This window comes from Mastigoproctus giganteus, chromosome 4 (genome assembly GCF_048544385.1).
Source record: "Mastigoproctus giganteus isolate SK-2022 chromosome 4, ASM4854438v1, whole genome shotgun sequence".
Lineage (NCBI taxonomy): Eukaryota > Metazoa > Arthropoda > Arachnida > Uropygi > Thelyphonidae > Mastigoproctus > Mastigoproctus giganteus.
In genome coordinates this window covers 57262062-57274818 of record NC_143578.1, presented here as the reverse complement: position 1 = coordinate 57274818, position 12757 = coordinate 57262062, and the positions used below count along the sequence as shown (strand labels likewise).

General features: G+C 38.1%; 1 protein-coding gene across 3 annotated transcripts in view; it reads left to right on the top strand.

Moving 5' to 3' along the window:
* LOC150086746 (uncharacterized) overlaps positions 1-12757 on the top strand; it is a 105923-nt gene that overhangs the window by 20773 nt on the left and 72393 nt on the right. For all 3 annotated transcript variants that reach the window (XM_090371552.1, XM_090371554.1, XM_090371555.1), the window contains exon 4: positions 6711-6833. In XM_090371552.1, the coding sequence (XP_090227678.1) occupies positions 6711-6833 (123 nt within the window). The remainder of the gene's footprint in view (positions 1-6710; positions 6834-12757) is intronic.

The window sequence follows — 12757 nt, the reverse complement described above, 5'->3', positions numbered from 1 at the left end:
CTCTTAACCACTATGCACGTGGCAAAACTTTCAACCAACTAAGCGGATTACTATGAGGTGAGTGCTGAAAAATTGAGCTAAGCTATATCCACGATCTAGTCATTACATCACAGCACATAAGGACTACTTAAAATATCATCAGACAGAGTGATTATTAATGGGGCACTGCTCTTCTAGGGGCTGATATTATTAGTGGAGTCCTTCATAGTGCAGTGCTGTGTTCCTGACTGTTTTTATTAGTTATTAACAATATTGATTAAGGCATATTTTTTAATGTCAAAGTTTGCTGATGTTGGAAAGGTTGGAAGGGTGGTTAATGACAGGAATCAAGACATACTGCAAAGACCTAGAAAAATTAGGCAGGCAGGCTGAGAAGTGGTAATTAAAGTTTAACACTGAAAAATGCAAGTTACTGCATATGGGTAGCAGCAATCCCAAAATAACATACTAGTTGGATGATATCACACTCAAAGTGGTGGAGAACAAAAGAGACCCAGGGATAATTATATAGTCTGATACAAAGTTCTCTACACAGTGCAGACAAGCTGCTTAACTCAGCTCATGCAATGTTGTCAGTGATATACAGTAATTTTGCCAGCAGGGACAAGAGGTGATTACACAATTATGTAAAGCAGTGGTTAAGTCCCATTTTGAGTACTGCATATCTGGAATCCTTACTTTAAGAATGATATAGAGCTGTTGGGATGAGCACAGAGAAGAGCAACAAAATTAGTCAAGGACACAAAAGGGTGTTCTTACCATGAAAGATTTCACTTCTGCAAATTGCAGCACGTGGAAACCAAGCTGTTGTGAGGAGACCCGATTAAAATGGATTGAGTAAACTAAATTCTAATGTCATAGTTACTCTTGCTTGAAAGGCGCCTCCATAGCCAGGTGGGAAGGAGCAGCAGTGCGTAGCACACGCTTCTTGATTAGACCGGGGTTCGAGCCCGTCACCACCAAATATGGAAAATGCGGAAAGGTCATGGAATGACCACCGTATATCCCGGAGCAATATGGCCTTAGTTGCTAATGCTCCTAAAAACCAAATAACAAATAACTCTTGCTTGAACAATATGCACATTAAGGGCATAGGATGTTTACAAGATAGATGTGTGAAAATTTGCTTTCAGCCAGAATTAATTAATTGTTGAAACAAAATTTCATCTGGCATTATGGAAGTGGATAGTTTGAATAATCTTAAGGAAGAATTAAACAAAAATTTGATCAAATTATTAGAGAGAATGGACAGATTTTTTTTTTTTTTTTGCCAATCCTGTATAAACTTGCTTGCTTGAATCACTTTCCACTACTAATACCAAAATTAAAAATGCCAAAAGTTACATCATAAATCGAAAAGTTAAATGATAGATACAATTAAAAATTTAATTACGGTAAATAGCATTAGTAGAGGCATATGATGCATGAAAGCAAGCTTATGCAGCATCAGCCAAAAAAAACAAAACCCACTCCCATTTCACCCCTCCGTTCGTTACAAATACCTGTCCAGCTCAGCCTTAAATTAATTTAGGCTATCAACTTCCACAACAAGGGATGGAAGTCTGTTCCACCAACCAACTACCCGCTGGCTAAAGGCAAATTTCCACACATCTATCCTACATCTGTCTTTCCTCAATTTCAGTTTATGCCCTCTCAGGTGATTATTCTGAGGAAGAGGAAGAATCCCATCGGCATTGAGCATGCTCAAACCATTCAAGGCTTTATACACCTCTATCAGATCACCTCACCGGTGCCTAGTCGCCAGACACTGTAATTTGAAAAACTTAAGCCTTTCTTCATAAGAGCAACCCTTTGTTCCATTCACTAATCTTGTTGCCCTTCTCTGTACTTGTTCCAGCAGCTCTACATCCTTCTTGAAATTAGGCGTCCAAGACCTGTATGAAGTACTCAAGGTGTGGCCTGACCATTGTCTTATACAAGGGAATAATCACCTCCTTATCTCTGCTAGAAAAATTCCTGTATATCATTGACAAGACACCATGAGCTACTCTTGCAGCCCTTCTGCACTGCTCAGAAAACTTGATATCTGCCTGCACAGTTACCCCCAGGTCCTTTTCGTTCTCTACCACTGTCAGTGTAGTACCACAGAGTTGATACGTTGCTCTAGGGTTACTGTTTCCCATATGTAGTACTTTACATTTCTCAATGTTAAGCTTCATTTGTCACCTCTCAGCCCATCTGCTCAACCTTTCCAGATCCTGTTGCAGCAGCATAGCGTCAGTAGTGTTCTTAGCAACCCTGACAACCTTTGTATCGTCTGCAGACTTGGACATTAAGCTTGATATACCATCATCAATATCATTTATAAATACAGAAAACAACAATGGACCCAACACTGAACTCTGAGGGACTCCACTAATAACATTAGTCCAAGATGAGCAGTGTCGATTGATTACCACTCTCTGTCTTCTCCCCCTCAACCATACCTTTATCCATAGCAGCAATTTGCCTCCAATGCCACACTGCTCCAATTTGTGCAGCAGTCTTCCATGTGCAACAGTATCAAAAGCCTTTCTAAGATCCAAATATATAATATCAAAGTTATTCCCTGCATCCTGTTCTTTTGTGACTGCATCATAGTATCCAATCAAATTGATCAGGCAACACGTTCCCTTAACAAAACCATGCTGTGTCTGAGCGATAACTGAAGTCTTGTCTAGATGATCCTGCAGTGCTTCTTTAACCAGTGCCTCCATTAATTTTCCTGGAACAGAAGTTAAACTTACAGGTCTATAATTACTTGTGTCAGCCTTTGATCCTCCTTTGTGAACTGGGGTCACATTTGCACATCTCCAGTCTATGGGTACCTCCCCTGAGTCCAAAGAAGCTCTCATAATTATGGCTAAGGGTTTGCTTACTTCCTTTGCTGCCTCCTTTAATATAACTGGATAGATCCCATCCACCGAAATACCGAATATACAATTAAATTTTAATTATAGTTCATAAATTCAGCAATGCAAAACCACGTGCCACAAAGTAGTTGTAAGGAAAGGTATGTCATGTGCTACATATTTTTGTAATGTAATTCCAAAAAGCGTTTCTTTCTATTTGAATACAGAGCAGTATATTATGTGAGTAGGTTGCACTACCTGTATTTGTTCCCTTTGCTTGCACATCTCTGAGCTTCAGTAAGAAACAAATGCAGTCCACCATTATGAGATTTCTCTGTCAGTAGTTACATGAAGCTGTCTCTCCCACTCTCACCCCAATCAGAAAGGGATCATTACTATTTCTAGGTTTATAGCATCAGTGGAAAAAAAAAATCACTAGGATTTTCAGGTAGCTTAGTATCCAGGTGTCAGGTATGCCTCCTCTGGATCTGTCTTACATTTGCTGATGGGCCCTCCTTTCCATATGATGTCCACAGTGCAATAGATACTGTTGTATACCTTTGTAATAAAAAATCCTTTCATCTACAAATACTCTTTATTTTCAGTAGCAAATCATGAGTTGGTGTGGTTTATTTAACATTTCATCAGTCTTCAAAACTGCAAATATAAACTCACTTATCCTCTATAAAATTGCATTTTAATTGATGGAAATGTTGCCTCATTGTTAATTCAATCTCTATATAATAGATATTATTTTAATTACTGAGATAAAAATGTGCAAATTTTGTAATAACGGACTGTAATCTATATAGTTTTCTGTGATATTCCATTGCCATATTTGCAAGCCATTTCTCAAATTTATTTTTACAGTTACATAATTCTTTATGAGATCCCTCCCATTCATAAAATTGCAACTGGAACATTATCATTTAGTTCTAATTCATTATTCAGTGGATGGTTTTCAATTATTATTGATTTTAATATAGAGAACAGCAGCTTTCTGCTTGTATTCTTTACTGCTTATGTATAACCCATCTTATATGTAATGCTTATATATAAATCATTCATGAGGAGACTATGACAGTTTAAGGCACTACATAGCATCTGTTAATTGGGTGGATTGCAGAGGCAGATACATTAGAATTATGGACTACTTTAAAGCAATAATCACAGAAGCCACAAATGCATTTATACCATTAAGAAAATATTGCATAAGGAGGATGCCGAGATGGATGAATACAGAGCTGGCCAGTCTAAATAGTGCAGAAAAAGATAGCATGGAAAAGGTATAGAGAGATGAAAAATACTGAAACCCACAAAAGCTATAACTTGACAAGTAATAGTATCACAGTGAGGTTTAGGGAGGACAAAGCTCAGTATGGAAAGGTACTGGCTAAAAGAGAACAGAAAGGGGACAGGTTTTTCGTGTATGTAGATACAAAGAAGAAAAAATGAATCAGACTGGACTCTTGTGTTTTCACCCTCGTGGGTAGTACCATGGGTGTGATCATCATCCTCCCCAAACTGGGTGGAAAAGACCCAAAGTTTCAATCCTGTTAGTGACATAAGCAATTTTATGGGTCTTTTTCACAACATGGCTGTGTTAGATGGTCTCAGGAGAGGGTAGCATGGGTTTTTCTCCTGGCAGCTTGAGTATTTCATCCTGCAAACAGAAAATTGACTACAGAACACACACAATTTACATGAATATCTGAGATAACACAACTGATGTTCATGAATTTAATAAGTACTTTGCATGAGTCTACTAATGAAAGACCCTTCATGCTGAGGAGAAACTGTGCAAGTGAGGATGAAACATATAAAATTAGAAATTTCAAAATTACAGATGACTGTTTATTAGAAAAACTAAAACTATTAGAAAAAGTAAAGCCTGAAGGTAAGTAAGGCTCCTGGAGTTGATGGCTACCCAGTAATTTTGAGGAAGGCGACACGAGTGTATTGAACCACTGAGGTTAATTGAGAGTGAAGAATACAAGCAGTGTCATTAGACTCGGGAGAGATTCCTTTGGATTAGAGAAGTGCCAATATATTGCCAATGCATAAAGGTGGCTCTAAGAGTGAAGTTAAGTATAATCTAGTTAGGCTGACTTCAGTGGTAGGGAAAATCCTGGTGATAATGATAAAGAATGTGATCTTCAGACTTTTAGATAGAAATGACATTTTCAAGGATTTTCAACAGTTTTTTTAAGGGAAAATCATGTTTAAGTAACCTGATAAGCTAAATTGACACAGTTACTCATGAATGTGGGGAACAATATCCACATAGTTTATTTGGATTTTAGCAAGGCCTTTGATTTAGTCTGTCATTAGTGGTTACTGTATGGGCTGGATTTGTTGGGATTACTGGAAAGATTCTAAGATGCATTGCAGGACAGAAGGCAGAGGTTATCCCTTCTGCCCTGCAATATGATTAATGGTTATTCTTTAGATTGGTATAATGTCAGAAGTTGCCCCCCCCCACTTCCCAAGGATGGGTTCTTGGACCACTGTTATTTCTGATTTTCATGAACAACATCAATGAAGGGATAAAGGGCGTGACATAAAAGTTTGCACACATTGTAAAGATTGGGTAAGTGAATAATGATCAGTGGCAAGCAGTGCTCCTTCAGCATGATTTGAACAGGTTTTAAGGATGGTCAGAAAGGTGGCAGCTTTGTTTTAATGAAGCAGAATGCAAGGTCTTATTACATTTTGGGAATAGCAACTCCAAAATTAATTATACTTTTGGTAGGGTTGAATTAAAAGCCATAAAGGAAGAAAAGGATCTGGACTTATAAGTGCAGATATGAAGTTATCTGAGAGTGTAAGTAGGCAGCCAGGAAGGTCCGTGGTGTCCTATCAAGTGATTTATCAAACAATATCCTGTAGAGAAAGGGAGGTTATAATTCCATTGTATAAGACAATTGTAAGACTGCATTTGGAATATTTCATTCAGCTATGGAGACCTCATCTGAAAAAGGACATTGAGCTTCTTGAAAGGCTAGGAATGGAAAGATCAGCAAAAGGGCTACCATATGAGGAATGACTTCGTTGTTTGTTTGTTATTTGGTTTTTAGGAGCATTAGCAACTAAGGCCATATTGCTCCGGGGATATGCGGTGGTCATTCCCTGACCTTCCCGCATCCTCTGTATTTGGTGGGCACAGGCTCGAATCTCGGTCTAATCAAGAAGTGTGTGCTATGCATGGCTGCCTCCGTAGCCCACCTGGCTATGGAGGCGCCGGATGACTTTGATTATATGGGCCACAAAGCTTGACAACCAAGCACCTTGGGGGGGGCATGAGGTTTATAAGGCTCTGAAAGGGATTAGTAATTGAATGAAGGCTGAATTTTCAAGTTATAAAGAATTCCAGAATTAGCAGCCATAAATTCAAATTACAGGCGGAGAGGAGAAGATTTAGACAAGATTGTAGTAAGTTTTCTTTTAGCCAGCGAGTTGTTGATTACTGGAACAAGTTGCCTCTGCATGTAGGCTGACAGTTTTCAGAAATTCAAAGGTCAACTTGATAGCTACCTACATGAGGAGGGAGGTGCATAATTTGTATTTTCTTTTCTACTTTTTACTTTTTTTTGGCCAGTGTAGCAAAAACTTGTGGCTTCCTTGGACTAATGACTAATATTAAATTAATTTAATTAATATTGTTGTTATTGTTATTTATTGTTAAATTATTGCTATTTAATTAATATTAAATTTTAGTAACATTGAAAATATGTCAACTGTATAAATAAAATGGGATTTAAAGAAAAAAATTATTATTTTTTGAAATTATAAAACAATAAGAAATTTGGAATATCTTTTTATTTTATTTTATATTTAAAATAGTCAATGTTTTTCTAGGACACCTTTAATGTTGAGTTGTACAAAATCAAATTTATCAGTGATAAAAGATTTGATAACAGCTGGAGCTGATATTCATCTTCGTAACAAGGATGGATGGAATTCCTTTCATATTGCTTGCAGGTACAGCACTATTGATATAGGGTTTTTAAAAACATGTTCTGATTTAAGAATGCTACCAAAAGTAAAAATAAAGTTTTATTTATTGTTTTTGACACATCAAGACATAGGAAAAAAAATAATAAGAAATGTAGTTCAAAGTATGCATCACATTTTAACATAACTAGCTGTTTGAACATCAGGACATATTTTATTTTCTCATTGGAAGCTGTTTTTCAACAAGATCTTATACAAAAACAGAAATGGCATATGGACAGAAATTCTGTACAATTGATGTGCTCATGAAATAGACCATTTTTAAAATTTTGAAATGATTTTGGGAAGGGGAAACTGTCTTTGCTCAAGTGAATTAGAAGGCTAGTTGTCTTGTCAATAGTCAGCTGGGGAAAAGTTATACAATATGGAAGATTTTACGGCTGAGGAACATAGAGAAGTTTTTTCTGTTTTATTAACTTGAATTGGCATATTAACTTATTTTCTAGAGTAGCTCTATATTCCTAGTTACAATACTTAGTTTAAATTTTAACGTAGATAGAGATTTTGTAGGTTATTACTTAGTGTCGGTAAGGGTATCCAATCCACGTGTTTTACGAATTTTGCAGAACCGGTGAACTGGAAGTTTTTTAGCTATAGTTAGCCGCTTTATTGACCAATTGTTATATTAAATTATTTTCTGTAAGTAGCTTATAGACCTAGGCAAGATCCTTGATTTATTCTGAATTGAGACAGCAAAATTTTGGAAGTTAATTAATATTTAAGTGTCCGTAGATTTCCGTTCGTAACTTGCCGCCATTGTTATACGATACAACGTTATATCCTGAACTAGATAGTGTTAGCTTAGTATAGTATAATATATAATATTATCAATTAATCAGTAATTTATTAATCTTGTTGAACTTCAATGTCAATTAAATTGTACTTTAATTAAATACATATAACAACTTAGATTTTACGAACGTAACATAATTAATTAATACATAACTCGATACGGAACTTATATAAAGAAACTTGAAGACAATACTTGACACTTAAAAAATATATATAGATATATAGTGTTACAACTGCATTGGGATACAAGTTTAGGGTTATAATTTTGAACTGAAATTGAAATTTTATTGAAATTGAATCAGAATCATGACTCAGACTAGAACAGCAAAGCAAAAGGCTCAAACTAAATGGAGTGCTGTGGCTCAGGGGAGAACTGCGGGGGGGGGGGGCAGTTTCCCTCTGAATCACAGCATTTTAAAATGCACTGCTTGCTTGATGTTTGTGGAGCAATCAGGTAAGGGACATGATATTGCCAAGGGATATGTCTTTGTGTGCGCGCGATGTAAGGAGTGTGAGGAAATGAGGCGACAACTCAGCATTGTTATGGGTCTACATGAGAGCTTGGAGGACAGGGTGGATGCCCTTGAAGGATCTAAATTGAGGGGCCCATCAAGCTCTCAGCTGCCCACATCAACGCCAGAGCTTGCACTGGATCATCATGCAACACATTGGCAACCCCCAAGGCAGAATGCGCTGGTCCCACAGGAACTATTAGTTGTTGGTGACTCTATTGTCAGGGAAACGGGGAACATGTTATGTAAAACGTATAGGTGGAACAGGACCATGGTATGTCTTCCAGGGGCAAAGGTTGATGACGTTGTAGAGCAGATATCATATTTTAAGGACACAATGGGTGATATTGTTGTACACGTTAGCATTAATGAATCAATTCAGCCCTGGAAAGATTGTGCGAGGCTCAAGGAGTAGAATTTTTTTCAGCTTGGTTTGTACTTGTTAACAGGAGAGACTGCTTCTACAGGGATAGGATACACTTAAATAGAAAAGGTGCAAGAATATTTGCTGATGCTATCGAGGCAGTGTTAGGTGGGTCGGAAAACTGCTAGCTTGGGGGGAAACAAGGACTAATAGATTAATAGTAGCCACTGGCAGAGGTGAAAGTGATTCTTGCACTGCTTCTATTGGAATGAGTAGCAGCCTGGAAGACAAGATGCAGGGTATTTCAGAGACAACTGGGAGTCATATGCGGTACAAGTAAACACATAGGTTGTGTTAGGGTAGCTAAGAATAGGAACAGGTGCATGTATACTTGCATGTACGCCAATGCTAGGAGTTTGGTAAACAAATTTGATGAATTTGAGGTATTGCTCAGAACATCAAAGGCAGATATTGATATTGTTGGGATACCAGAGACGTGGTGCCAAACAGATATAAGGAATGCAGAACTGGAATTTGTTGAGTACAATGTGTACAGGAAGGATAGACAAGATAGGAAGGGAGGAGGGGTTATACTATTAGTTAAGAAACACATAAAATCTAAGGAAGTGAAGCCAGTCGACATCGCTGGACAGTGCATTGTCAAGTCAGTTTGGTGAGACATAAGCATTGGGAGATCAAAATTGAGAGTAGGAGTGTGTTATAGACCTGATGACTATAATAAGGAACTGTACAGGGAAATAGAGTGGGCCAGTAAATCAGAGATTCTTATAATGGGGGATTTTAATTTCCCAGATATTGACTGGAACTTGTGGGTTGGTCACTCACACACTAGCAAGGCTTTTGTGGATTTATTGGATAACTGTTTTCTATATCAGCATGTTCGGGAGGCAACTAGAGGGAGTAATACTCTTGATCTGATTATCAGTAGTGATTCTTCATGCATTAAGAATCTGCAGATAAAGAAACCACTAGGTGGCACTGATCACAGTGTGCTGAAGTGGGATTTACTCAAAGACGTAACTACCATCAGGGGTAAAGGGAAGGATTTTTGCTTTCGTAAAGGTGACTATGGTGGTCTGAGATAGTATTTAACTTCTATACGGTGGGACCAACTGATGATGATACCAACAGCAAATTCAAAATGGGAAGCATTCAAAGAAATTATCTTGGAAGCTACTAGGTTTACATACCAACTAAGAAATATTGTTCAAGGTTTAGGCCTAAATGGATGTCAGGTGAACTGAGACATGTGGCAGAGAAGAAAAATGCATGGGATACATATAAATTAATGGGTGACATGGAAGCCTATGATAGATATAAGCTGGTCTGTAACCAAGTCACAAAGGAGATTAGGCAGGCAAAGGCAGATTATGAGAAATCCTTGGCAAAGAATGCAAAGAAAAACAACAAGGAGTTCTTTACCTATGTAAACTCTAGAAGGAAAGGGATGAATCAGATTGGTCCACTGGATATTGATGGTTCAACTGTTGATGATCCTGCTCAGGTGGTTAACAAACTAAATGAGTATTTTACATCTACATTCACCCATGAGGAGTTATTCAGTGAGTTTAACTCACCTCTGGGTATGCCAGAGGTGAATTAAACTCTGACAGTGAGCTGGATGATTTTGTAATAACTGAGAGGAAAGTGGAGGAGAAATTGTTGAAGATAAACATAAAAAAAAGGCATCCGGGGTGGATGGTATCTATCCAGTTATATTAAAGGAGGCAGCAAAGGAAGTAAGCAAACCCTTAGCCAAGATTATGAGAGCTTCTTTGGACTCAGGGAAGGTACCCATGGACTGGAGATGTGCAAATGTGTCCCCGATTCACAAAGAAGGATCAAAGGGCAACACAAGTAATTATAGACCTGTTAGTTTAACTTCGGTTCCAGGAAAATTAATGGAGGCACTGGTTAAAGAAGCACTGCAGGATCATCTGGACAAGAATTCAGTTATAGCTCAGACACAGCATGGTTTTGTTAAGGGAAAGTCTTGCCTGACCATACTGTGGATTTTAGTGTTTTGCACCAACCTTGCGTAGAAATAAAAACACAAAGGAAACTGGACTTTTAATAACTGTGTTTGTAATAAATTATAATAACCTGTATTTACAATAAATTTATCTTTACGATAAACTATACATATAAAATATTAAAATCTGCTACATTTATGAACAATAAAATGCATTAAAATATACTAAGTTAAAAGCGATAAAAAACCATAGCTTTCAAAGGCTCCAGCCTTCTTCTTCAGCGGTCTTGCCTGACCAATTTGATTGGGTACTATGATGTGGTCACAAAGGAACTGGATGCAGGGAATAACTTTGATATCATATATTTGGATCTTAGAAAGGCTTTTGATACTGTTGCACATGGAAGATTGCTGCACAAATTGGATCAGTGTGGCACTGGAGGCAAATTGCTGCTATGAATAAAGGGATGGTTGAGTGTGAGAAGACAGAGTGGTAATCAATGGATGCTGCTCATCGTGGACTAATGTTATTAGTGGAATCCCTCAGGGTTCAGTATTGGGTCCATTGTTGTTTTCTGTATTTATAAATGATATTGATGATGGTATATCAACCTTAATGTCCAAGTTTGCAGACGATATAAAGGTTGGCAGGGCTGTTAAGGACACTAATGACAGTACGCTGCTGCAACAGGATCTGGAAACGTTGAGCAGATGGGCTGAGAGGTGGCAAATGAAGTTTAACATTGAGAAATGTAAAGTTCTACATATGGGAAGCAGCAAGCAACCCCAGAGTGACGTATCAACTCTGTGGTACTACACTGACAGTGGTAGAGAACGAAAAGGATCTGGGGGTAATTGTGCAGGCAGATATGAAGTTTTCTGAGCAGTGCAGACTGTCTGCAAGAGTAGCTCATAGTGTCTTGTCCATGATATACAGGAATTTTTCTAGCAGGGATAAGGAGGTTATCCCCTTATATAAGGCAATGGTCAGGCCACACCTTGAGTACTGTATACAGGTCTGGAGGCCTCATTTTAAGAAGGATGTAGAACTGTTGGAACGAGTACAGAGAAGGGCAACAAGATTAGCGAATGGAACAAAGAGTTGCTCTTACGAAAAAAGGCTTAAATTTTGCAAATTACAGTGCCCGAAGACTAGGTATCTGCGAGGTGATCTGATTGAGGTGTATAAAGCCTTGAATGGTTTGAGCATTCTGAATGCTGATGAGATTCTTCCCCTTGCTCAGAATAATCACCTGAGAAGGCATAAATTAAAATTGAGGAAAGACAGATGTAGGATAGATGTGTAGAAGTTTGCCTTTAGCCAGCGGGTGGTTGGTTGAACAGACTTCCATCCTTTGTTGTGGAAGTTGATAGCCTAAATAAATTTAAGGCTGAGCTGGACAGGTACTTGGAAAGAACGGAGGAGTGAAATTCGAGCGTTTTTTTTTTTTTTTTTTTTTTTATGGCTGATGCTGTATAAGCTTGCTTTCTTGCTCCATATGCCTCTACTAATGCTAACAACATCTGTTGAAAAAAAAGCCGTGAATTAGGGTTGAATTTGAAAGTGTCTGCAATTCTGCCCAGACACAATAGGAGGGAGTATATGATGAGAGCCCTGTTGATCAATTCGGCCCTGGAAAGATTGTGCAAGGCTCACGGGGTAGAATTTTTTTCAGCCTGGTCTGTACTTGTTAACAGGAGAGACTGCTTCTACAGGGATGGGATACACTTAAATAGAAAGGGTGCAAGAATATTTGCTGATTCTATCGAGGCAGTGTTAGGTGGGTCGGAAAACTGCTAGATTGGGGGGATACAAGGACTAATAGATTAACAGTAGCCACTGGCAGAGGTGAAAGTGATTCTTGCACTGCTTCTATTGGAATGAGCCGCAGCCTGGAAAATAAGATGCGGGATATTTCAGAGATGCTGGGAATCATTGGGGTACAAGTAAACACATGGGTTGTGTTAGGGTAGCTAAGAAAAAGAACAGGTGCGTGTACACCAATGCTACGAGTTTAGTAAATAAATTTGGTGAATTTTATGTATTGCTCAAAACATCAAAAGCAGATATTGTGGGGATTTCAGAGACGTGGTGTCACCCAGATATAAGGAATGCAGAACTGGAATTTGTTGAGTACAATGTCTACAGACAGGATAGGAAGGGAGGAGGGGTTATGCTATCAGTTAAGAAATACATAAAATCCAAGGAAGTGAAGCCAGTCGACATCGC